General features: G+C 34.9%; 1 protein-coding gene across 1 annotated transcript; it reads right to left on the bottom strand.

Moving 5' to 3' along the window:
• Positions 1 to 98: 98 nt before the first annotated feature.
• Positions 99 to 27,686, bottom strand: CIP2A (cellular inhibitor of PP2A). Its single transcript, XM_036850591.1, has 21 exons — positions 27,456 to 27,686; positions 22,720 to 22,867; positions 21,796 to 21,908; positions 20,844 to 20,938; positions 20,222 to 20,318; positions 18,844 to 18,966; positions 18,540 to 18,685; positions 18,081 to 18,156; positions 15,570 to 15,788; positions 14,097 to 14,256; positions 12,650 to 12,791; positions 11,460 to 11,559; positions 9,837 to 9,955; positions 7,474 to 7,669; positions 6,934 to 7,008; positions 6,729 to 6,839; positions 5,201 to 5,397; positions 3,061 to 3,174; positions 2,727 to 2,809; positions 1,848 to 1,987; positions 99 to 784 (listed from the first exon to the last, which is right to left on the bottom strand). The coding sequence occupies exons 1-21, from the start codon at positions 27,555 to 27,557 to the stop codon at positions 614 to 616; spliced, it is 2,727 nt and encodes a 908-aa protein (XP_036706486.1). The 5' UTR covers positions 27,558 to 27,686; the 3' UTR covers positions 99 to 613.

Raw genomic sequence — 27,686 nt, 5'->3', positions numbered from 1 at the left:
ATAAGACAAAGTACTAGAGATGTACAACATGATAAAGATAATTAACACTGTTTTCTTTACCTCATATATGAAAGCTGTTAAGGGAATAAATCCTAAGAGTTCTCATTACAAGGGAAAAAAACTTTTTTTCTGTTTCTTTGATGTTGTTTCTATGAGATGACAGATGTTCACTAAACCTACTGTGGTCACCATTTCATCATGTATGTAAGTCAAATTATTATGTTGTACACCTTAAACTCATACAGTACTGTGTGTTGATCATATCTCAATAAAAGTAGAAGGAAAAATACATTCACTGACATCTGATTTTAAAAATCTAATCACAAATGAGAATAAATTAAACAAGCAGAAGAGAGTGGAAAGCAACTAAGGAAAAAGAAAACACCTTAGAAAAAACAGTAATGGAGGCTAAGAAGAATATTCTGAAGTAAAAACCAAAGAAAGCTTTAAGCAATAAAATCCAGAAACAAGAAGTAAAACTTTAAGACCAAATAAAAACATGTATCAGATCAGGTTCTTTACTAAATTAATAATTAGATAATAATTTGCTCTTGTTTTGGAGTCACAAATTACCTTTCCTACCCCACCTTCCCAGTAGATAAATACATAATATCTATATACTGAGATTCACAGTTTCTGGACTTATTTTCCCACCACTTAAACTGTGGATCATTGCTATCATATGAGAGTGTTTGTTCAACTCCTCTTGCTGAAGTTTCACCAGGGACTCTTTCTCTTCCAAACGACCTTCTAACTGAGCCTTCTGAACTTCTAGGGAGGAAGCCTAAAAAAGGGGCATGGGGGAGAGAAATTGAAGAAAACAAACAACTTAGCGTGTTTTCTCTTCACAGAAACATGCTTTAAGATGTCCTTTGTTTTTATTTGTAAGACAACCATATCAAAAGATACATTACGGTATGTATTATATTTTAGTTAACAATTATACGGTAAGTTTAAGATCAGTAGTTGATAAACAATATAATACAAATTGGGGAGACACGTTCAATTTGTCTTTTTAAGTCAATACTAGCAGCTGGACTTTTGCAGAAAATACTACATATTATTATTTAGAATTACTATTAAGATAAACACATTAAGGCAGAACCAGGATATCTGTAAATGTGGAATTAAATTTTATGCCTCTTCTGTCACTTATGCTCTATAGTTGTTCAGTCTTTTTAATCTTGGTCTGTTCTCATCTTCCTGGTGGTAGATGGTCCAGAAAGCACTATTCATGGCTACCACACTCAAGCAATCATGATAATGTAGAAAGAGCAATGACCTTAGAACATATAAGACTACTGTTTCACTTAGCTATGTGACTAACCCTGAGCAAGTAACTTAACCCAAGATTCCGTTTCATTTGTAGGATGAAAATATTTATTAATACTTATATAGTAATATATTTGTTAAAGGGAGGAAGATTAAGAAAAACATTTCAAAGAGTCCTATGTAAACTATAAAGTTCTAAACAAATACGAACTACAATTATTGTTATCACCATCCCTATAAGTAGAGAGATGCAGCTATATATATATATATACAGGTAGCTACCTGTATGTGACATTAAGAACTGGGAACCCCTTTCTGTATCCTTTGCCCCCTTTAAAGCAGCAAGTGCTGTAACAAAGTATACATTTAATTAATGTGTAATAATTTTAGGAAATACAAGTTTTCACACTGTGACAGCCCTCATAACAAACAACTGTCAAATCACTTTGAGATTCTAATATTATCTTCTAAGCAAAATTACTAAAGAAACAGAACATTAATTTATCCAAATTCACCTTTTTCACAAAATAAGACTTTTTCATTTCACTGCAAATGAGAATGCAACAGATTCTTACCTTAATGCTCAATTCTTTTCTTATTTGATCTGTTCTATTTAATTCTTTTCTAAGGACACCAATGGCTTCTTCTTTATCTTCCGTTTCTCTTTTTAAGACTTCAATCTTTTCTTCTTGTACTTTTATTTTTTGTGCCAGGTCTTAAAACAAACAAACAGTCAGCTTTGTACTCAAAGGTCCTATACTGATATTACCCTGAAAAGGTTTAGAAGCTATTATGTTATATAAGAGCAAAAAAGAGACAACTAGAAAGAAGAGGAACATCTTGCTAGAAATAAAAGTTACACAGTACTTGATGAATAAAAAACACCATGAAACTCTTCTCCTATGCCAGTATTCTACAGAAAATGCCAAATCTCCATGTCTTTCCCTCTTCCTCTGTTCTAAACACAATATATAGTAATGAGGGGAAGGACAATCCTCAGAGTTAAGGGTTAGAAAAGAAAGGGCAAGAGAAAACTATGAAAAATTATATAGGTAGATGTCTGTGCTCTAAGTCAAGTGAGTTAGAACAAAAATGTTTTTATGGATCATTTCAGAACTACTACCATTAAGAAGCTAGTAACTAAAAGTTACCTAGCACTGCCACCTGCTGTTACATTCTTTAAAAAATTTTTATTTTTAAAAAGGGCAATCATTTCCAATAACTCCTAGATTTCAAAAAAATGTATTGCTTTTTCAATTTGATCAATCTAACTAAACTACTTTGTAAAATGTTATGGAAAGAAAAGGAGAGCTGTTTAAGATGTGATTTAAGGTTTAAAAAAATGAGAGAAGTAGAAAATAATGAAACAGCAAACTAAAAACCACTCATGCTTTGATTTTCTTCCAACACAAGATATGTTAAAATATAGACAATTTGTTAAATAAGCTACTTACTTGCTAGCTTACATTCTCTGTCTACCAGTTGGTTCTGTACTTCTTTTCTCTGTTCTTCTTTCTCTATTAGATGGGCAATAGTTCTGAAGTTATAAAACAATACAGAAGAAAACATCAGTGAATCATATCATTTCTTTTTCTCACCAACAAGTATTTTAAGAGGAAATTCCGAAGAATGGTAATCACCCTTAACTTCTGCCAAATATGCACTTTATATCTACAATAAGTAATAATTCCATTAAGTTTATCTATAAAAAGCAATGTTCTATATACAGGGAATCATTTTGTTTTTGAAAAATCCAAAATAATTAGAATAAAGAACTAGAGATTTTACTTTTCATTTTGTTGCTTGAGTGACTCATTCAACTTTTTCACACTCTCAATTTGTTTATTTAGAGAATCACACGTGACCTGTAAATTTTTGTTCTTCTTCTCAGCAGTTTCATGCCTGAAAAGACAAGGAGATGAGGTGATATTTTTATGGAGGAACACATATGATGGAGAAAAGAAACTCAGTGTCTTCTTTACCGTTTCTTCTTATCAAATTGCATATACTGCAGGAAGAGGAGGAAGGCTGCATGAACAAGCGGGACATAAACAGAGTTAGATAACTCTAAAAGATAATAAAGATATGTTTTGGCTGACTGAGGAGGTAAAAATTACTATGAAGTGGAAACGTGGGGCTTTAACGTCATATTTATGGATGAAGAGCTTCATTTACAGATAACGTTGCATTACATAATTTGCTATAAAATACATGCCTCTATCTTTATAGTTAAGTCCAGAAACTGAAACACCTTCTATAAAAAGGATGACGTCTTTAAAAAAAATTAAACTTGCACCTTTCATCACTGGCCTCTTGGGCATAATATATGTTTAAGTAAAAATGTCAAGTTAATGAATTAAGTAGTTGAGGATTCTAAATTTCTCTTGCCTCTATAGCTCTGCATCTTACAGTCCTGCTTATTTTTACCTGCAAGGTAACCACATAAAAGAATCCTTTCCAAAGTAATACTTTGACACCTAACTATCTTAAGCATAAAATGTTCTCTTCATGCCTCTAACTACAAAGACAAACAAACTGGTGGCACTGGCCAAATGTGGCCAGTAAAGTGTTTTACTAGTCCCATACAGAGTTTTTAAAATTCTGAATTTGAATGCCTTTAGATATTCCTACCATTACAAATGACCTTCCCCAGCCAGCTTCATTTATTTGTTACTCACCTGGCCCCTCAAGGCTGGAGTTTTACTTCTGGGCCCACCCCTCAATCACTGTCTGGAACATTAACAGGTCCTAGAAAGCCCATTTTCTCTTGGACCGCTGCCTACTTTCTCTTACACCCTGACTTAACACTAATAGTCCACTTTATCGGGGCTGCCTCTAACAATCAGACTTCAGAAAAAGTTGTTGGGGGAAAATATCCTGTTTAAAAATCACCTTGTCCTCACAAATTTTCTAGATGCTGTACATTTTCCATCCTTCATTTTTATTGATGGGCAAATAGAATAAGCACACGGACCTTGCAAAGGTAAAAATTTCTACATCTCTACATTAATACCAGAGAAAGAACATTTTTTCAAATCTTAACCAGTCAAAGTATAAAGAAAAAAAAGAAACAAGTTAACTAGAGTGTTTTTATTTTTATTGTTTGGTAGAAAGTACATAACTCTTCCTCGTCTTCCTTATAATTCATAAGTTTTAAAACTGGCTTAAAAGATAAAAAGTGTCAAGGGAAGGAAAAACGATCAATCACATACTTTGTTAGTGGGTGGGCATATAAATTGGCATAGCCTTTTTGGAGGGAAATTTGGCAATCAATCAAAAATTTAAAAGCACTCACCCTTTAAACCAGCAGTTCACCTATAAGAATTTATTCTGCAGATACAGTCATACATATAAGTAAACTACATTCAAGGACATCAAAGAGAAATACTGACTACAAATTAAGAGGTGAGTTAAACACGAACACCCAAATTTCTATGCTATTAGGCTGAATTATATGACAACTGTTAATATTCAACCACTTTTGATCTGCAGAAATGGTTAATTCATATGGTTCAACCTGATATGAATTGTGACAACTAAGGTCATTCAACAATTATTTATGGAGTGTCTAACCATGTGTATCACGCACTGTTCTAGGCCCTAGGGATTTCTCAGTGAACAAAACGGACGAAACTTGTCCTTGAGGTGCTAACATCCCAGATGACTGATGATTCTATGAATAAAGGAAAGAAGTAGAGTCAACTGGAAAGAAATAGAGACACCTGTATTCTGTTTCCAGCCGTGATACTGAGTTTGAGTAAGCAATACTTCATTGCACTATGACATAAGTTTCTTGCTAACTACTTACCTTATAGTGTCATCAGAATATATGAATACTCAGAATTAGATTTTAGGGACACAGAAGAGAAATGCCATGTGTTCATTCTAGATTCTAACCTTACAGAGAAACTTTTACTTTATAATTTACCTCTGAAGAAGTTCCATGTAGGATTTTGTCAGTACTTCGTGTTCTTCAGCCACAGACTCTAACTTCCTATTATGTTGAAAGAGATGCTCAATATCACTCTGGGCTCTTTCTGATTCAACCTGCTGTGACTTCAGCAACACACCAAGCTCTTCATTTTTTCTCTCAACTTCTCTCAACATATTAGCAAGTGTCCGTGCCTAAAAGGAAATGGAATAGACTCTTACACTATCATTTACATAATATGCTCAGTTTCTGCAATTTAAAAGATTTACCAAATAAATCTGTCTTATTGTCAATTTAATCATTAGGCCAGTCTAGAGGGGTAGAGGACAAGCTCTGCTCCCCAACATCAAGGGTGGAAGTGGGGTCATACAGTTTTCACACAGTGTGAGAAGTACTATAAAGAGGGCAGCACAGCGAGGGAGGATCACCAGAAGTGTGGGAAGGAGAAGACCAGAGAAAGCTTCCTGGGAAATGGAGGTATTAAAACTAAAATCTGAAGGATTATTAAAAGTTAAAGAAAGAGAGGAAAAGGTATTCCAGACACAGAAGAGCAAGTGCAAGGACAGAAAGCAGAAAAGTACGTCAAGTTTCAGAAACTGCAAAGCAATCTAATATGTCTGACTGCAGAGAATGCAGTAAGTTCTAAGGAACTTAAACTCTCTTCTGAGCTAAACGGTGAGACACTGAAGGATATTCAGCACAGGGGCAATGGAACCAGAGTACTGCCTCAGGGATGACTGTGGAGGAAGAAGGGAGGGTAGATGTAAATACAGAAGAAAGATGCCTTTGACTGTATGTTGAGGGTGGCTGAGAGGAAGGAAAGGTAGGAAGACTAATCAGAGGCTCTGCTGTGATTCATGTGAAAAATGAAAAGAATCTGACCTGTAGCAAACAGTGGTAAGAATAGAGACAATGCAAAAAAAAGTAGTATTTAGAAGGTAGAATTCAACTGAACTTGGTGAATGACTAACTATAGAAGGTAAACTGTGTGATTTCCAGGTTTCTTGTCTGGAAAACTCTTAAGAACAGTAGAGGGAATACATAAGAAACAATACATTTTTTAAAAGGGAGGGTGATGAGTTCAGTATTGGTTCTGCTGAGTTTGAAGTATTTGATGTATATTTAAATGGACCTACACAGGAGACATTTAGTGCTTGAGAAAAAGGATCTGGGCTCAGCATAAAAAATTGGGGGCATTAACATTCTGGTAATGACTGGAAACTATGAATCACCTAAATAAGGGAAAAGGGATTAGAACATAATCCTGGAAAACTCAACATTTAAGGGGTGAGTAGAAAAAAAGGATATAGGAAAAAAGTATCCATTAGGGTAGGAAAAAAAAATCAGAAGATAATTGTGTAACCAAAATTAAAGGGGAGACAGTTTCGAGACAGAGGGAGTAGTAGTTAACTGCTAAGGACAATTTACTTCAATCAGAATAATGAAAATAAAACTAGTATTTTGTACGTTTTATTTACTACATTTATTTTTCTACTAATCAGATGTGTCTTTATATTGTACACACCTCTGTCTCAGCTTGAGTTCTCTGACAGCGATATTGAGCGATTAGTCTATCAGCTTGTGCAAGGGCCAGAGCTTTTGCTTCCAAGAGATCTTGTAGCCTGCTTTCTTTGGACTGTAAGAAAACATATCATTAATCTTCATCATTTACTGGAAAACATCTCTTAAAGCTTAACTGTTACACATAATTAAAATAAGCTTGTACTCACGGCTAATGTGGATAGTTTCATCTCATATACATCCATTATGTCAGATATTCTCACATCATTATTCTGATCCTTTACCTGGGTTTTAATAGAGTTAAAAAATCAGAAATTGTTAACGCTCAACAAAATAAAAAAATAAATGCCTAATGTGAGACTAAATCACTGAAACTTAATGTCATATGAGGCAGGTCACAAACATTTCACTAACCTGGCTATTGCAGAAGAATATCTGGGTAAGATCTGATACGCTCGTGGGAATTTAAAGTATATTCAAGTCGGGGGTGGCGTGGGGGTGGTGGGAGGGTGGGCTGGTTCGGGGAGACGAAGGGAAGATGATAGCCATGTTAAAATGTGGGAATTTTATGACTGATTTTTTCCTCTTCCCAAACTTTCCAGGATACTGCTACTTTTTATAGTAAAAGATAAGGCTTCAATGATCAAATCTGCATCTAAAGTTGTTTAGATAAATGTTAGAATAAGGGTTGATATTTAGTTGGTATGTTCCAGGCAGAATCCTACTTATAATGTCTATTTATCACTCACCACAACTCCAGACTGAAGCTTCTCTATTAATTCCTCAATGTTCAATCCAGGAACTCTATCTTTCAAAAGTGGAGGAGTTAAACATTTTACTGATGTTGGAAAACTGTGATTTAATGATTGCAAAGGCATTCTTCTGGGCATATGTTCTGTTTCCTGTTGTCTATAGGTGTTGTTTGCTGCTATACTTTCTCCAAGTCTGAATGGGAATCAAAAAAAGAGAAATAATTATATAAAAATATAGCAAAAGGCAGAGTTGGTACACAATTAGGGACTCATTGAGAATGGGTCTTTTGGGGAGTGTAAGTCTTCAAATATTTCTGAAATAATCCTGGAATCTATGATGAAGCAGGATTTGGGTAAATATCCTAAATTTGCCAGAGGAAACTCTTTTCTACTCACAACCCTTTATAATGACAACTCCACCTCTGGTTTGGAGGCATTAGAACTAGTTTCTGAGTGTGGATTACTTGTAAAAATTAAATACAAAGTTACTGGTATTGGTAAGAACATCCTTCTAACCATGGGCAACATCACCTGGCCTTTACTTTTTCCTTTGCCCTTCCCCTTTCTCAGTCAGTATGTTCTCACCAACCTGACTTCCATTCTGCCCCTGCCACTTATCCCATCTTGTTCCTGCCTCGGGGCCTTTGTACCAGTTGTTCCTTTACCTAGAACACTCTTCCCACTAGATCTGCATAGCACTGGCTCCTTCTTATCATCAGGTCTCAGTTCAGACTCACTTCCTCGGGCCTTCCACCCATAGTGACATGCTCATTATGAAACATTTTGTAAACCTCATGACAGAAGGTCCCCTCATTTACTGCAATATTCAAAATGCCTAGAAGAAGGCCTGGCACAAGCTGGCCCTCACCTTATTTAAACATTTGTTAAATGTTTAAATAAAACAAACACACTCCAAAAAACCAACCTACACATCCACCTACCTACCCATCAAGTATATAAACGCACCTTATTAAACTAAGGTAATGTAAATATAGGCATAAATGGACATAAATAAAACAGCGTAAGTGGACATCTGAGATAGTGTCCAAAGAGAAAGTTATACAACACAAGACAGGGAGGGATGGCAAAGACATAGTGAAATGATAGGAAGGCTGCACATACAGAGACACTGGGTGAAACTCCACCTTTCAGTGAAGCTGAAGCTTTCTACTCTGAAGCGTGGGGGATTTTGCTTCATGTCAGATTACCACAGTTGAAGACGCAAGCTACCACAAAATAAAGCAGCCTCACAGACGTCTACCTTGTAACTTGAGAAGCTCTCTATTTATCCATTTAGTTGTTAAAAAATATGATAAAATGAAAGGAATTTCAATTACATGGTCTCTAGGTCGTGTTTTCCACAGTTCTTCATCTCTTAATTTATGACTACTTAAATTATTAATTCTGAAAAATGAGTTTGCTCAGTCAGTTAAAAGAAATAGCAGAGGTTGGCAAACTTTTTCTTAAAGGACAAGGTAGTTAAGTATTTTAGGTTTGAGGATCCACAGTCTCTGTTACAACTACCCAACCCTAACGTCATAGCATAAATGTAGATGTAGACAATACAGACAATATGCAAATGAATGGGTGTGGCTTTGTTCCAAAAAATTTTATTTATAAAAATAAGCTCTTGCCTGCTGTCTAGAGTTTGCTGACCCCTGGCATATAGGAATGTCTTACCACTTAACAACTGTCTCAGTTCATTCAAACCACTTCTGCAAATTCATTCATATAGACTACCTAAACTTATTAAAATTAAAGTAGAACCCTACTAGACATTTTGTCAACCATTTAGTTTACAGACAGCACTGAAAATCTGAATTTTTTTCAAACCTAATTGCAAATATTCTCTTAATGTTTAAAATAGATGAACATAGTAGATAATTCTGCCTGGCCATTATCCCACCTTCTGATAATAACAGATTTTTTTCTTTAGGAATCCCTTCCTTGGTAAACGACCCAGATCTGGTCAATGAAAGCGATGCTTAGACTTATCACTCACACGGTTGGGAAAGAAAAACTCTTTGTATGGAGAAACTAAACTGGTAGGATGTAAGCTTAGCACAGAAGCTACTATGTTAATAAGAGGTGTTGAGACAGAGAGGCGTAGCATCTGGATAATACATTTAATCACCTGGATGGATCTAGCTATTCCCTAAGTTGAGTATACATCTGGCTTTTTGAATTGTGGGAATCAAATTTTTTTTTAACTGAAGAACATTTTTCACTTGAAAAATTACTATTACAATGAAGTCTTCAATTCACGAATTTTCCAATCTATCTATATTCAGGACTACTGAAGAAACATGGCAGGGTATTCCAGCACCACAAGAGATACACTGCAAATGATTATAACTCACACTAACGCAGGAAAATCTGGCAGTGGAGCAGCTTCCAATAACATTCCCAATCCAGACTGTACTTGTTCTCTACTGTCTGATGTTAAAGCAAAAGCCAAGGGAGTAATCAGGCGAGGATCCTAAGTAAATCAGAAACCAGAAAATAAAAGGCAGAAAGAATAAATAACGTCAGGTCTTTAAGAGTAAGGTGAATAAATAGACCTAAATCATAAAATAATTCTAGGCAAATTCGAAAGTGTTTCTACCTGATGTTTGAATGTATTTGTTAGTCTTTACCTTGTTATAACTGTCTATACAATCAATAGTAAGGTTGGCTTAAAAAAATCTGGCAAAGGTTTTGAATGCTTTATTGTGCCCATGAAAATCATGTCTTAAATACTTTGAGTAATTTAAATATCACCTACAACTGACTGATGTTTTGAGTTATTGTTTTATTTTTCTAGCTACCATTTAAAAGAAAAACTAGCTAGAAGAACAAATGGCTAATCATTTCCAAATTAAAGTAAAATATAAAAGTAAAATTCAAATTAACTCAATAAAAAATTTTATTTTAGTGAATGTAACAATTATACTTTAAAGTATAAGTCCTTCATGTCAGTAAATTTTACATTAGTACTAAGCCTCAAATCATCTATTCTGAAAAAAAATTTTATTGACATAAAATCAGAGAAAAATATTAAACTATAAATCCTTTATAATTATAAACATTTTAGAATGTTAAGTGTTTTATAGGTACTCAAGTATAACCTAATGCCACAGAACTACAGAGATGGCTTTTATCTCCAAAACCCTCATGGTAACCCTTCATAACTCCTCCCATCAACAGGGATCATTATTTCTACTTTGTAGTCAAGAAAACTGGAGCTCAGAGAGGTGAAGTAACTTGCTCAAGTCTGCACTGACTAAGAAATGGTGGAGTCAGCATCTGAATCCCCATCTCCTAAGCACTGTGCTCTCAAAGTGTATAAGTAGACCCTGCCTAAGGATCCAGTTTTGGCTTCTACCGTGTCTATACAGGCACTGGAGACATCTGTGTTAATTATAGTAACTTAATTCACACGTTTGTTAAATATCTGTTATAAGCCAAGTTTTGTGGATATCAAGGCAAACATCTAGAGCTCTTATTCAGCTACTATTATTATTGAAATCTGTAAGTTAACTATTTTCTGCACACCTCTCTAATTTTATTATCACTCACAATCAAGTCCGTTTCTTCCAGGAGTCTCCCTCTTGTCTTAAAACCTTACCTCATCAACCCCAAACAAAAACAAACACCCCAGAACAAATACCACTCCCCCCTACCACAATGCCAATAGAAACAAATGAAGAAACCGGAAATATGACACAAAAAAGGAAAAGGCTGTGGAAGCTCCGCTATCATGAACATCCCATACATTAGAGTCAGGAGCACTTATGTTCAATTCCTGTGAAACTACGTAAAATAACCGTGTAGTGAGAATATTATAGTTATGTGAGACAATTAACAATTTTTAAACTTCCTTCCAATGGCCAGTTCTAAGAAAAACATTAATTTTCTAAAGATTAAGAATATTACAACAGAAACATATAATAGGAAACATTTATATATAAATCAACTTCAATATTTGAAGAGTTTAAACTCACCTGAAGGATTTTGTAGAAGCTTACTTCCATACCAGGAACCAACTGTTTAAGTTTGTTCATCAAATCAAGAGTTTTCAAAATTACATCAGCAGCAAGTTTGCTTTAAAAATAAGTCATATTTAACTTAGATAACTCAAAAATTGCTTAGAGCTTATTTCTGTCCATACATCTAAAGAAAATAAAAACCCAAAACCTTTGTTCTTAAACCTCAAGAAGATTAAGCATTGTTTCTTAAGAGAAGAAAAAAATATCAGAGACCAACATCCTTATAACCCAAGATCCAAAGAGAACAAACTAGTATTAACAGTTTAAGTTTAGACAGTGTTTCTTTTTCTAATCTCAAATACCAACAGGCTTCAACTTTCTGCTTGAAATTACTAGCAGCATTGGCAACATGACTCATTTAATTCTTAGCCTTGTCACTAAAATATTAACAAGAGAGGGCAACCTCAGGCAATAAAGAATATCTAATATTTACTGAATGAATTATACTAAGCCGTTTTTCTCAGCCTTGTAATTGAAAAGGAGTACAAAAAAGTAAAAAGAGATAATTCTTGTTCTTGAGGAATGTAATTATTGACAGTTTTGACATTTATGGAAATTGGAACAAATCAGTGTTCAGCATTTAGCAGGTCCTCAGCAAAGACTTGTTAGATGGACTTAATTCATGGGGGAGAAGAGGGATAAAATAATCTCATTACTATCAGTGAAAATCCACATTTAACCATAAGCCTTTACATGCTAAAGAAGAAGAGTTGTCTTTGTTATTAGAAACCTTCAGCAGTGATGGATTTCTTTGAAATAAAAACGATCCCTGTTTTTTCATGCTTTTTCACTTCAAAATATAAAGTTAAATGAATATAAAAATAATTACTCAGGCAATGTCAAAAAGGAACTAGAAAAAAAATGTTCAGAAGTATAAAAGACCCTTAGAGAATCACAACAAATTAAAATAAGACAAACCTAAACAATGAAAAATAAATCACAGATATTAATACCTCTGTTTAGAAGCATGTTATCTATGAATTAAGTGAATTTTTAAAAAATTCATCATGAAAATATTTTTGTTAATTCTCTGTTACACCTTGGCTTAACAGAACATACCCAAGGATGATCCTCCAAAAGGAATGAGAATCATTACATCTTTTGATTTTTATTACTGTTTTGCCATTTGTATTTCATATACTCACCACAATTCAGAATCTGCTACCTTTGTTCCAAACCCCAGATCAATCTTGCCATATGTAAATTGTTGCTCTATCAGAGTGGTACATTTGATAGTCGTCAGAATTTTTGCAATATGCATTTTTAGAGCATCATCTCCACACAGAGGTAAGTTTTGTTAAGGAACACAAAAAATTCTCAAAAAAAAAAAAAACCCTTCTATTTTTATAGCTCTTTACAGCTTTTAGGATGATTTCATACAAATTATTCTTGTTCCTGCAATTTGGTGTAATTATTGTTACATTAGCTCAATGACAGATTAGGAAACTAGAGCTCAGAGCATTTAAGTGACTGACAAGTGGCAAGAGATGGGACTGACATCAAAAGTTTCTGACTCAGAGGTAAAACAGAGGAAGGATCTGCTTTTCTACTGGATGTTAGCTTTTTATTAACAGGTGTCACAACGGTTCAATAAATACCTGTTGAAATAAGGGAAGTTATTTTCTCATTTGTTATTCCTCAATTTCTCTTCCTGTACTGTAGTTAATTTGAATATCTATCATTTAAAAAGAGTTAAGTTTGGTACCATTCACTGAGAGAAGGCCTGAATATTTTACAGATAGTATCTCTAAGGTCAAGCAAAATAATCATGCGTTTTTACAGCAGTGGCTTTCAACTTTGGCTGCATGTTAGAATCACCTGGGTAGTTTAAACAGTCAATCACAAACACTCCTCCATCCAAGGGTTTCACATTACTTTAATTAAATCAGAATCGCTGGAAGTAATGTTCAAGAGTCAGTATTTTTAAATGTTCTCCAGATGATTCTAATACATAGCCAGAGTTGAGAATCACGGCCATCAAGAAAGAGGAAAATTAAGAAGCAGCAGCTCAGAGAAGAGATTAGAGAGATGCGGAGTTTGCTCTAGGGCAGGAAAAAGTTGAGCAAATTCTTGTTGCTCTGAAATACAAGGTTATCTTTTTTATAACCAAGTGTAAGGTCATCTTTACTGAAACATTTATAGAGGTGTTAATTTTTAAAACACAAGCTAAAAAACTAAGCTAAAATAATAACTACCAATCTTTCTTCTCTGATACACTCCATCAATGAATGGCACCACACATCATCCAGGGACAGCAATTTGCATCAAAAGAGAGTACCAGGGTAGTTATTTTAGAATATATCTCCTAATCTCAAATTATGATAAAAATGTACAGATCAAGTTTAAAGAGCATTTCTGGAAATGTTCTTTAGCTTAAAAGTTTTACACAGAAAAACAAGGGGAAAAAAAGTCTAGATAACTTTTTCAGAGACTCTTCCTTGAATATCAGGTCTGTAAGTTTAAACTTTAGTTCAGTAATTCTGAACAGATTCAAGCATGAGAAGTGACAAAATTATAAAGACAAAAATGCAGTAAATACAATTCTAAGAAAATAAGTAGTTATTTAGTTTCCATGTTTATACTGAAGGATATTTAACAAAACTTCAATGGTCTTGACCATCCTTTCACATTTTTTCCTTATTAAGGTCTCATCTAGATTTTGTTCTGTGAACTGAAGCTGATCAAGGAATGTAGGCAGCAGAAGGGTCACAAAACGGTCAGCTGAGGAACAGTTAGCAGTATCTATGACATCCTGGAGAATTAACCACCACCAATGATTAAAAATAAAAACAGAGATGGAATACAGAATGCATAAACGGTCATCACTGAACTGCAACACTCTTTAAATTTCTTATACAGGTGATCCTTGAACAATGTGAGGGTTAGGGACGCTGACCCCACCATGCAGTCGAAAGTCTCAGTACAACTTAGTTGGCCCTGGCCTCCTGTATCTGTGGTTCTACATCCATGGATTCAACCAACCTCATGGATTGTGTAGTACTGTAGTACTCACTATTGAAAAAAATCCAAATATAAGTGGACCCAAGCAGTTCAAACTTATGTTATTCAAGGGTCAACTGTAATTACTTCAAAAATTCTTTGACCTGTGTCTCCCATTTAAAATCTACCCTTTTATCCAGTTTTGAGGGCTATGATGACTTTTTTCTCAAATGGAACAGTAAGGTTTTGGGTTAATCGAATGCAAACAAGACTTTATAAATTGGACCGTATCTGTGATTTAAAAATTACTCTAAATTAAAAGTATGTACTGAAAACAAATATCCCGAATTTGCTAAATGTAATTACAATAATAACAGACACTGGTCTTAATACTTTACAACCACAAATAATTCCCATCAAGAATCTCAAAGCGCTTTTTAAATGCTAAAACTGACTGTTAACAGTCAAGATCAACATGAAACAGAAAGAATAATTTGTGCATAATCCTTAACAAATATATTTAATCACTCATAAACATTTTGGTTTGTGCACAGGATCCAGTCATGAGAGGGTAAACATTCTAGTAAGATACTGGGGTAGACAGAATGGGTATAAAAACAGGGAGAATAGTACAGAATACTAAATGACCTAGAGAGTAGAATCTACCAGAAGGTAAAGGCCTCTATGGAAAGGATTTCTGTCTATATCCTAAGTACCTGGCATGCTCCACTCCATTTAACTGACTTAATCCAATGTTCTATATATCCATTCCATAAAGACAGTAGACAGTATCTACTGAGATGGAGAGACAGAACGTGACTACTGCAAGAAGCACAGTCATTCACCAACAACCCATACAAATCTTAGTCAATACCTTTACTTGTTATACTGAAAGAAGTATATATAAGCTATTTAGTGAAAAAACAAACAAACAAAATTCTCGCTAATATTTGTGACCTTGCCAGAAAAAAGAAATTCAGTAGCTGAATGGTAGGGAGTTTAGTAATTGAGAAGTTTTCCTGAAGTGTATGAACAACTGGAAGTTTATTATGAACATTTTACAAAACAAACTGTTCACTGAGAATCATAAAAGTGGAAAAGTCAATTTGTTAATCACTCTAGTACCTCAAATATTTCCTTGAACAACTCCAGTGCTAAAACAGAACAGTTTTCTGATCCATCCAAAGGTTGGCTTGACCAACGAAGTAGAGCTACAGGAGGTTCTAAACACTTAGAACGGCTTCCCAGAATGGTGCTGCCAGATGGAGGTTGTTCAAATATCATCTGCGTAAGCACGTGGCGCAGCTGAGCCACTGAACAGAACGCAAGAAGTAATTCTAAAACCTGTGCAATATAAAGCCTTCATTAAATGTCAATTTCATTAGCCTTGAATGCACAAAGCAACCAAAAAATGAAGCTGGAAATGATATACATTTTTAAAGAAAATCAAATAAAAATTAAAAGTTGCTTCCAATTTTTCCGAGTATTATCTTTCAAAATGTGTCACTAGGTTCCAGAAGGTTACAAATAAATTTGTTAATGGTAGTTACTTCTAGTAACAGGACTGTGAGAGCCAAAGAAGAAAGGGCAACTTCAACTAATCTTATATACCTTCTACAGCACTTAATTTTTTTTCAGCACAAACATGTTGTTTCAAAAATGAAAAAATAAAATTAGTCATTAAGAATACCTGCTATCACGCTAAGATTTAAGAACTGCTATAAAGCATACTTTAGAATAGTATTTAGAAGCGGCATCCCACAGCTTTAAAAGCTTAAGGATGGCTTCTTCCATACTGTTTACACAGTGCGGCAATCAGCCCCTTAGCCTGCCTCCCTATTCTACTTCATTTCTTCCTTGCTTCATAACCGAACCTTATTCCATTACATAGCATCCCACATCAACTTGTTTACTAGCTGTTAAGTTAAATTCTACTGTATTTCATTTACTACCAACTTATAATTTAAAAAAATTATTGGTACCTCTTTGCCTACTCACTTATTTTCTACCTTTCGTCATCTGTTTCTTGTAAACAGCATACAATTGGGATTTGTGTTTTAATCAACCTGATAGTGTCTGCTTTTAACAGAATTCAGCCCATTAGCATTTACTATGTTACACATGATAAACTCTTTGACTTATTCTCTTTTAAATGTAAATTGTAGTACTTGTTTTTGAATAGATAATACATTCTTTTGGTCAAAAGTCAAAGGTACTAGCCTGACCTTTAACTACACTTTCTGGAAGCAAAAGACAATATTACCAGTTTCTTATTTATCTTACCAGAGATACGTTCTGCACATACAAGCAAATACTTTCTCATTTACACTTTCTCTGTAAGTATAACATACAGGGAAGTAAACATATCAATTGCTACTGCAAAGCTAGATGTTTTCCTCAAAGTGAATACACCTGTATAACTAGCAACTAGGTCAAGAAAGAGAATTCCACTAAAACTCCAGAATCCCCTTGTGTCCCCTCCCAGACAATGCCCCAACCACTACTCCACATCAGATTTCTGACACCAGGGATTAATTTTACCTTAGCTATTCTTGGATCTTTACATTTCTGTATAATTTTTCAATCGGCTTGCCAGTTTATATTAAAAACTCACATGGAACTTTATATATAAATAGAATCTTATAGTGTATACTCTTACATCTGGCTTCTTTAGCTTAGCATTATCTTAGTGAGATTCATTCATATTTTCGCATGCAGCTGCATTTCACACATTCTCACTGCTTACAGTATTCCAATGTATAAATATACCACAGATTATTTCCACTGTTGATGGCATTTAGGTTGTTTACAATTCTTGGCTATTGGTAACAGTACTGCTATGTTTTGTACATGTCTTTTGGTGAACACAAGTATTCGATTCTTTGGGGTAAATATTTAAGAGTGGAATTGCTGGGTCATAGTTGCATATGTCTTATGTTAGTAGATAATACCAGTTTTCATAAATGGCTGTACCAATTTTCACCCCATGAGTACAGCGACACTCTCTTTACATTTTTTACATTCTCATCTATGCTTGATATTATCCACATTTTTAATTTTAACCATCAGTGGGTATGTACTGGTATTGCATTACCATTTAAATTTGCATTTCCCTGAAGATTAATAAAGTTGAGCAACCATTTCATATTTATTGACCAATTCGTTTTTTTTTTTGCTCAGGTTATCTACTGGGTTCAGTGTTTTTTCTCATTTATAGGTACAAATTTTTAAATGATATACTTTAGATAAGAGTCCTTTGTTCAATATATGTATTGTAGATATCTTTTCCCGCTCTGTAAATAGTACCAGTTTTAAACTTTCATTTTCTATTTAACATTTTCTACATGTCTTTTGGTGAAATGTCTCTCTTGGTTATATAGCTAGGAGTGGAATCTCTGTGTCATAGGGTGTACATGTGTTTAACAGGCACCGTGAAACAGTTTTCCAAAGGGATTATGCCAGTTTATGAAGATACAAGGAGGGTTCCAAAGTATCGGTAATGTTCTGTTTCTTGCTCTAGATACTGGTTATACGGCTGTGTTCATTTTGTAAAGGTTCAGAGATCGATGCACTTAGATTTTTCTGCACGTTATAGTTTTTAAAAACTTTAAAACAAAAAGCTGTGTTTTTATATACCTTTGAAGAAGAATCAGGATCCTTTCCATTAAGCAGGCCTAATACTTGATTAAGACATGAAGAAAAGTGTTCATACCTAGGTTCAAAATAAAAATATACATCAAGTGATAATTATGAAATTGATACATTAAAAATGATTTATATATAAAATAAATCATACTGTTCAGATGTAAAACTGGTTTTGAAACAGATTAATCAAGATATGTATATTTTGGAGAATGACACAACCTTATTTACCTAAGACAAAGACTGAAACATACACACACACCCTTGTTATACTTTTACATTTCAAGTCAGGAGAGCAAAAAGAATGGGAATAAAGCACATGAAAACATTTTGATTTTAGTCTGTTGTGAATCAGTAGAGTCCAAGTTTACTAAATCTAAAAAGGCAGTTTTGTTTATTACAAATACATCTTGGTTTAAAAAAAAAGCCCTAAAATTTGTCAGAGAGCCATACCTGATAAGATAATCTGCAATTTTAGGATTCTTAAGAAGATCCATCAGTAGATCAACTGAATACTTTCTAGTTAGTGTGCCATCACCATTTATGAGAATATTAAATATTAGTTGAAAAGTCTGATGAATGTTTCGAGCATGGAACAGCTTAAAAACAAATCAGGAAAAGTATATTATACAAAAAAATTTAAGTTGACCATCCTAAAACTCAACAAAGAGTCTCAATGACTTTTAAAGTATCAGAGAATATAAACTTCAGAATTATTTTCGTAAATTGCAAAAAAAAAAAAAAAAAAAAAATTTACCTTTTCCCCAACCTCTTCGTTTAACGTCAAACTGGATAATATTGAAAGTGCAAACACAACCACAGTTAAACTACTATGGGCCAGGAAGCTTATAAGAGTTCGATAAAAAGATTTCACATTATTCTGAGGAAGAAAAAAATTTTTAAATAAATTAGAATAAAAAAAATTTTGAGTCTTACATTTTGTTTTAGAAAGTGTATCTTACACAGAGTAGGTAAACTTTTATTAAACATTATTATCAACTTAAGAGATCATTCAAGAAGTGAGTAAGATGATACTTTTACATATTGCTTACAGTAGTATAGACAGGTACAATCTAAGTGAAGAGCAGTGTGTAGTCATGGGTTTATGAGCAAATGTTTACCTTTCTCAAACAGTTCTATGGCTCAAAATAACCTTCACCAACAAAATAAGACCAGGTCAGAAAAATCCAGCACATGAACAAATGAGCTATTATTTAATTTAAAACAAGTAATAATGAATATTGCATAGCAAGGGAACTGTTCACAAAGCACCTTAAAGAATCAATGAACTTCCCTGATTTAATATATTTCTAACAGTGGTTCAGTTAACCTTACTTGAGTGCCTTCACTTACCACAAGTACTGGTAGTGATGTTAGGCACTTACTCATAAATCTTTCTGGGAGAGCTGTAATTGATTTTGTGGAAATACAAAACTGCGGTAAATGTAACTGCCAGTGGTGTATCTCCCTTTTTTAAACAAACAAACAAATAAATAAATAAAAATAAATTTATTTATTTATTTATTTATTTATTTATGGCTGCGCTGGGTCTTCGTTGCCGCGCATGGGCTTTTTCTCTAGTTGCCGTGAGCGGGGGCTTCTCACTGCGGTGGCTTCTCTTGTTACGGAGCACAGGCTCTAGGCACGTGGGCTTCAGGAGTTGTGGCTCGCGGGCTCTAGAGTGCAGGCTCAGTAGTTGTGGCACACGAGCTTAGTTGCTCCGCAGCATGTGGGATCTTCCCAAACCAGGGCTCGAACCCGTGTCCCCTGAATTGGCAGGCGGATTCTCAACCACTGTGCCAACAGGGAAGCCCCGTGTCTCCCTTCTATCAACACAAAATAATTTAGCATTTCTTGTATTATTCAATATGACAAATAATGAGATGCTACGGAGAAGAAAAACTTTTAGTATTTAACATTTTTATTAACTCTTAACTTGTTTTAATTAAACATATATGAAGGCTGGAATACTTCAAGTTATTTATATGTCAATATGATTCTTTGTTAACTTTGATGGGCCAGCTAGATAACACAGGATAATTCTTGTAAAATTTTTAAGAAAAAGGTGAAAAAAATTTTCTTTAAGCATAGAGCCCGCCACAAAACTAGAGAGAAACATTTTATAAACTTCTTACCAAAGTCTTTATGTGCGTTTGAACAGAAAGATTGTGCCGACAAAGATTTGCCAATAAGCCTAGACAAGGCATTGTCAACTCATCTTCAGAAGACTGACTGTTGTTTTAAGAAAAATAATAAAAGATAAAAACATTAGGTTCCTTCTAAATTACTCAAAATTATATAGTCATTTACACATTTAAATTCCTTCCTTTTTTTAAGCAAAGAAAAATCTGATTAACATGTGAACACTGCCAAGCTTTGAATAGTACTGATCATTTATTTCATGTTTTGAAACTAAATGATCCTACTCAATTGCAGCATACAAATATAGAAATAATTGTCAGAGTAACCATGTGCTATCTCATCAGTATATTCTTCGGTCAATAAGATTAAATATAAACATAATTTTCAGCTTCAATAAGTTTTTCTGTCTCAATCAATTCATTTCATAAATTTTTGTTATAAAAATTAAAGCTGCTTTACACCATTTGATCCTTGAAATCATCTAAGAGGAATAAACAAGAATCAGGCTCACTCAGTTTAAAAAGCTGGAAAAACTTATTTAAGAAAAATAGAACTATTACACGGTTTTAGTTAAACCAGTAGATTATTTGGTTACATGTTTGGTTGCATACTCACATATGATCAATCAGGAATGTAATTAATTCATCTATATTGGCACCAGAATGCAAAATTTTGACGTTATATGTTAACCTCTGCAGAAGCTGAATGCACTGAGAATAAGAAAATAGCAGTGAATATAAACATATAAAAACACATTTGTGTGCTCACAAGAATGAACTCCTGTGCATATTCTGAGCATGTAACCATTTTAGGAGGCATTTAGAGCAAGAACTTTTCCATATCTTAAAAAGGTTCTATCTTCACATACAAGTGATGAGATCTTAAACACACACAATGAGACCTTAGAGTTCATCTCCTGATTCACACATTTCTATATATTCTATCTCAAACAGCATCTTGTCATCAACCTGGCTCACTTAATCATCTTAAACTTATATGCAAGTTGAAACACATATTCTATCAATTCTAAGATAGATATTTTTCTTATTTTACCATCTTTAAAACTGCACGTCAGTTTAACTTGCAATGTTTTTCTTTTTTACAACTGATGGCATATTATGTTGAGAAATATTATGGGTATAAGAGCTTTGAGTCTATGCTAAATAATACCAAATCTGTAGCTTCAGTTTTTGTAGAATGTTTCCTCAATAGATTGAGACTAGGTGCCAACTCAAATTACAATTTTAATATGAATAGCTTACATCTCAAAATGCTGACATCTGTATTTATAAGTCTGTCAAAATAGCCATAATCTGGATTTTTCTTAAATTATAGTGCTAGATGTGAATACAATTCTCTTCTTTAGAAACTCTTAAATAGTAGTACATGTGTGACCAACCAGCTTTTAAATTTATTAATGGTGAGAACTGTGCCTAATCATGTGGTATTATACCAGCATATAGTACACTGTAAGCAAGCAGTTTACAATAGATACTATCAATTTTGATCTGAAAATAAGGAAGGAAGAATGAGCATTAAGTGGAAAGTACTGTGTGGGTGTGCATACCTGCAAAAACACTGAATCACTGTGGCAAGTACTGCTCCGACAAACCACTCCTGCCAGCACACTATTCAGGCTGTACATATTCTGAAGACAGTCTCTGGTTTCATTGTCCACAGCTGTAAGTTAAAATAAAATGACACAAGATAGATCATTTTCATAAATAATAATTTAAAATTTATTTCATATTAAATTTACCATTATATAAAAATATCAAATATGATATGGCTATTTTCTTTACAAATACCTTCCAATTCAGAAATTTAACCATGGTGGCTATTATATTGGACAACACAGATATAGAACATTTTCATCATCTACTGGACATGCTGCTCTATGTTACCACTTCTGTATCACTGGGTTTTTTGTTTTTTTTTAAAATAAGCACGTATTAATTTTATAATCACACAGAGAAATATCTCCCCTCCACCCCCAAACACAAATCAAGAAAAAAGTAACCACTGAATGAAAATTTTAAAACTAAAGGTAAGGTAGGGAAAAATAGAAAAAGTAACACTTGCATTTTTAGCCTTAGTTCTAAGTTCAGTGTAGTCTATCAAAAAAGGATGATGTTTTGATCACTAGCTATGACTTTCCAGAGTGCTGTAGTTCACACTGACATTATGTACATGCATTTTTTTTAAAATTCAAAAATAGGCCCGCATTTCCCAAGGTACATTCTTTTCTGTAGACCACTGAACCCTTGATATGCTTCAGATTCTTTGTTCCAATAATCTTAAGAAAGGATGCATATAATTTTCCCTTTTCAAGAGATCCACAATACAAAATAGTTCTGAGAGGTCCTGCAATGAAGAAATCTTTTGAATGTGAATCATTCTCCAAAAGATTCTATAACTAAATCTGCCCTTTAAAAAAATATTAAATTCATACAATTTCTAAAAAATAAAAAAGAGAAACTAAATACATTACCTAGTTGAGATAGCAAACTGATGATACTTAAGATCAGTGAAGCACTTATGTTTGGGTCTTCAAGTAGCTCTACAAGGCAACTTAAGCATTCACTTGGTAGTATCTGATTTGATGTAAACAATCGGGTGAGCTTCTGTCCAGAAATTACCTAGAAAAGAGTCATTAAAATGTGCTAGTTAGGGCTCCCCTGGTGGTGCAGTGGTTAAGAATCTGCCTGCCAATGCAGGGGACATGGGTTCGAGCCCTGGTCGGGGAAGACCCCACATGCCGCAGAGCAACTAAGCCCGTGTGCCACAACTACTGAGCCTGCACTCTACAGCCCGCGAGCCACAACTACTGAGCCCATGTGCCACAACTACTGAGCCTATGTGCCACAACTACTGAAGCCTGTGCGCCTAGAGCCCATGCTCCACAACAAGAGAAGCTACCGCAATGAGAAGCCCGCGCACTGCAACCAAGAGTAGCCCCCACTGACCGCAACTAGAGAAAGCCCGCGCGCAGCAACGAAGACCCAACGCAGCCAAAAATAAATAAATAAAATAAATTAACAAAACAAAACAAAAAAGAGCCCTCTTTAAAAATCATGAGGGACACAGAATAATTTTTTTAAAAAGAAAATATTAAAAAAAAAACGAGTTAGTTAAGAATTGGCAATTTTCACTTCTCCATTTCAAATAAAAATCCAGTTCTTCCAAAGTGCCATTGCCACACTTGCCCAATTTAGAAAATTCATACATGTTGTTCCCTCTGCATAGAAGATCACCTATCCCTTCACTCACTAACTAATGTAATCATTCCAGTCTCAATTTTGTTTCCTCCACTAAGCTTTCTCTAATCCTCTTCCACTAACTAGGTTAGGTTTGCCTGTTATACTATCCTATAGTACATTACACTTTTATTTGCTAAGTCAGCAAGCTTTTGCCAACTTAGCAAAATTTATCCTCCCCACTACACTGATCACTCCATGAAGGCATAGACTACAAATCAACATTCTACTACCAATATATTTACTGAATAAATGAATTCCACCTTCTTTGAGGGAGGCAAATGGAAAGTGTAAAGCAGCTAAATCCAAAGGCTTATTCATGGGATTAACTATGTGATTATTCCTTCTGCTCCCTACCAGACAGTACCTAAGCCCAGAAGTTACAGATCACAAAGAAGGAAGTTAAAAAAAATTTTTTTGAGTAGGCAGGTCAGGAATTAAAAAATTTTATTATTTGTTATTTCACTATTTACTCCTCTCATAACACTATAAACGTACCGCCTACTAGCACCACCTCCGGGAAGGGTAAGCTGGGATGAGGGCTGGGAACAGCTGTCAGACAGCCACTTACTTTCAAAATGCTTTATGAATATTATTCATTATTAAGCAAATCTTTTCTATAAAGATAAAAAAATCATTTACTTTAGGATTAGATTAAATCTGTTCTAAACGTTTTTATTCTTAAAAGACTTTTTTAAAAAAAGACTATGATCAGAATTGTTTTAGCATCCCTCTGTCTTTCTTTTCTATATCCCTTTTATACCCTTGCCCAGATGTCAGTCTTTCTTGTAAAGCTTTGCTGATAAGAGACTATCTGTTCAGACTATCTGTTCCCACAGAGTATGTATTTTAACATTAAAGTAAAAGTCTATCAGACTGAAAAAACAGGTCCAGAGGTGAAATTAGATACTGAGAGTAAATATTTTGAGGTAAAGAACCTTCTGAGCATTGCCCTTTTGCCTGCTTATACAGATAGCCCTCTAAAATATTGACATTTTCTGCTTTAAATACAATTTCCCTAAGGACTGGACCTGTATTTCAACAACATAAGTATTCTAAGATATAATAATTATTTATTATAAGGTAAAATTAAAAAAAATCACTTTGCATATTTTCCTCTTTAATCATACACATTGAAGGTTTTAATGCAAATAGGACTTATTTCAATAATAACTAATACTCTAGCACTTACTCTGGCCTAGCTATTGTTCTAGGTACATTATGTATGTTAATTCCTTTCAGCTTCATAATAAACCTGTACTAATTGTTTTACAGATGAGTAAACTGAGGCACACATAATAGACAGCGGTACAACTGGGATTCACTGTTCCTGAATCCCTGCTCCATAATCATTACATAAGATTAGTGCTGTGAAACACCGTCAAGAATGAGACCAGGGCTTCCCTGGTGGCGCAGTGGTTAGGAATCCGTCTGCCAATGCAGGGGACACAGGTTCGAGCCCTGGTCTGGGAAGATCCACGTGCCGCGGAGCAACTAAGCCAGTGCACCACAACTACTGAGCCTGCGCTCTAGAGCCCGCAAGCCACAACTACTGAGCTCGCGTACCACAACTACTGAAGCCCGCGTGCCTAGAGCCCGTACTCTGCAACAAGAGAAGCCACCACAATGAGAAGCCTACGCACTGCAATGAAGAGTAGCCCAAACCCGCATACAGCAACAAAGACCCAACACAGCCATAAATAAATAAATAAATTTATAAAAAAAAAAAAAAGAGACCAGCTCAGCTCTGCTGATCATAAAAAAAATCCAAAGCTAAGGTTCTGCAAGAAGACAAAAATAGTGCAGCAGAAGCGCAGCAGGATAGCAGAGTGAATAATCGTTCACGTGATAACCATCTATCACCCTTTGTATCCTCAGATGTTGCTCTCATGAGGTTGCTCTCATGAGGTCTCATGAAAAACATTCACCATTAATACTGTCAACCAAAAGAGTTAAAAGTTAAAAATCTGAAAGCACCAAGGAGTGGTGTGGATGAATGACAGCAAAATTCACATATTGCTGGTAGGAGGATACATCAGTATAACTTGTGGAAAACTGGTGTTTCAACCAGAACTGAACATAAACTTACCCTAAGACCCAACAATTACACTACGAGGTATATAAGAGAAATGAATACATACATCCACAAAAAAATGTGTAAAAATGTTTATAACAGAGTTACTCATAATTCCACCCAGAACTGGAAACAACCCAGATGCTCATGAACAGGAGGATATATACAAACTGTGGTACCTCTGTACAATGGAATTCTAAATAGCAATAAAAAAAGAATGAAATACTGGCACATGGGCCACATGAATAAATTTTACAGATTATACTGAGAGGAAGAAGCCAGACACAAACGTACATATTAACCCACTTAACTGAAACTTTAGGGATAGTGGAAAAACTTATAGGGTGTTGGAAACGTTCTGTCTCATATGACAGGTGGTAGCTACTTGAGTGTACACTTATGTTTAAAAAAAACTATCAAGCTCTTCACTTAAGATTAATGCACTTTATGTAATGTATGTACGTTATCTCTCAATTAAATGGCAGAAGAATTTTTGGTAAACCTCTTGAAAACTTTGGGAACACAGTACCAAGAAGCCAATGTCCAAGCCTCAAATTTCTTTGAAGTCTCTTTCAATTCATGATAACACCCTGTTCAGATTCACAACACAACTGTTTACTCTCAAAGAGAGGTAATGTTTCAGATTAGAATCTAAATTTCTTAACTCCAAATTCTTAAATAAAACTGACAGCTCTGCTTATTCTGTGGCTTCTGGAGTCCACTAGTGCACTGTTCTATCCTCATTGAGAAGCAAAGCCCTAGCATTTAACAGCTAACACCTTCATTGTTAGGTTTGGAGGGATTTGTTGAGGTAATGAATGAAAAAAGAAAAGTGTTGAGATAAGCTCCTGAAGTGGTAAGAAGAGGAGCACCAGTAAAGCTTGAGAAAACTCACACAGTAAGTGCACTACAGTCACAACTAAGACTGATGTTGCTGTGCCATTCACTGTTGCCTTCTCTGTAGTATTTTGCAAACCTTTGGTAATTTAGCCTTTTATCATAAGGTTTATAAAACAAATAGTATATTTAAAAATTATGTTCAATTTTATGTTAACAGAAGCTGCGACAGAGAATTAAAATAAGCTTTGATTGAGCTTAATTACTTTTTATTAAACTGAGGTCATTATTAGTTGGAATTCCCTGAATGCATAACAAATGACAGGAGTTTAAGAGCCTAAAACCAAATAGGATCACAGAAAGCTGTGATTATAACTTTTAGCATAAGATAAGTACACTCCAGATGCAAATCACTGGGAACTAACAGAAAAAGTGACAATTCAGCATTTTAGGACTGAAAAACTGAGCAATAAATTTTGGTAAAGAAAACTTGTGATTACTAGTAAGGGAGATTGCTTCCTAATCCAGAGAAAGTTGAAATAATAATTTTCAAGCCCGAGTTCAACATGAGTTCAAATAAAAGCAGTAAGCAACAGGTTCAGATTGTAAACTGCCTAGTGACAGGGGTAAATCAAGTTTTAATCGTTACTCCCCATGACCTCCACCTCCGAGAATTGCTGTACATTTTGAGAAGGATCTGTTACAATGGAAAAACCAACATAAGAAGCAAAGGAAAAGATACAGCTCTAGCTCTTTCCTCTACCAACTCCAAATACAGCCTAAATCCCCCAACCTTTTGTCTCAACCTCCCTCTTTCTAGGGCTATCAGTAGTTACTCATCCCTTGCTACAGTCAGCTGAACGCGGAGGGGCTTGGGGCGGGATAGAGAAGGGTGGGAATTCAAAGGTGACAATCATTAGCCTTCTTTACCAATACAAAAAGGCAGCGGAGGGAGCGAGCTGTCCTTTGTTTTCTAGGCTGAGACCACTACATCCCGGCCACCAAGTGAACGAAGGCTACGAGGAAGCCCGTCTCGTCCGCCACCCCGAAGGCCCTCACCTCCAAGTGCCGCAAAAGCTGGGTGGCGTTCGCTTCCGACTTAACTGCTTTATACTGACTAATGGTCAGAAGCAAGGACTTCAAGCAGGCGGTGTTGTCCATCGGGACCCGCCACAGTCCCGCTTCGGGGCTAACACCACCGTGCCGCTCAATGCCAACTCGGTCCTCTAGCTTGCCCCGCGCTTTTTAAAAAATTTTCCGCCCCCACCCACTCGCTCCCAGAAGCTTCCG

The sequence above is a fragment of the Balaenoptera musculus genome, chromosome 4, assembly GCF_009873245.2.
Source record: "Balaenoptera musculus isolate JJ_BM4_2016_0621 chromosome 4, mBalMus1.pri.v3, whole genome shotgun sequence".
Classification (NCBI taxonomy): domain Eukaryota; kingdom Metazoa; phylum Chordata; class Mammalia; order Artiodactyla; family Balaenopteridae; genus Balaenoptera; species Balaenoptera musculus.
The sequence above is the reverse complement of the archived record's forward strand: the minus strand, read 5'-3'. Positions and strand labels throughout refer to the sequence as shown.

Coding starts and splice junctions, on each gene's coding strand:
- CIP2A (XM_036850591.1), bottom strand. CDS start 27,557: ATGGACAACACCGCCTGCTTGAAGTCCTTGCTTCTGACCATTAGTCAG. Junction 12,792..14,096: donor GACCATTGAAGTTTTGTTAA/ATATCCTTCAGT, acceptor AACAAAACTTAC/CTCTGTGTGGAGATGATGCT. Junction 7,009..7,473: donor AGCTTCAGTCTGGAGTTGTG/GTGAGTGATAAA, acceptor ATTAAAACCCAG/GTAAAGGATCAGAATAATGA.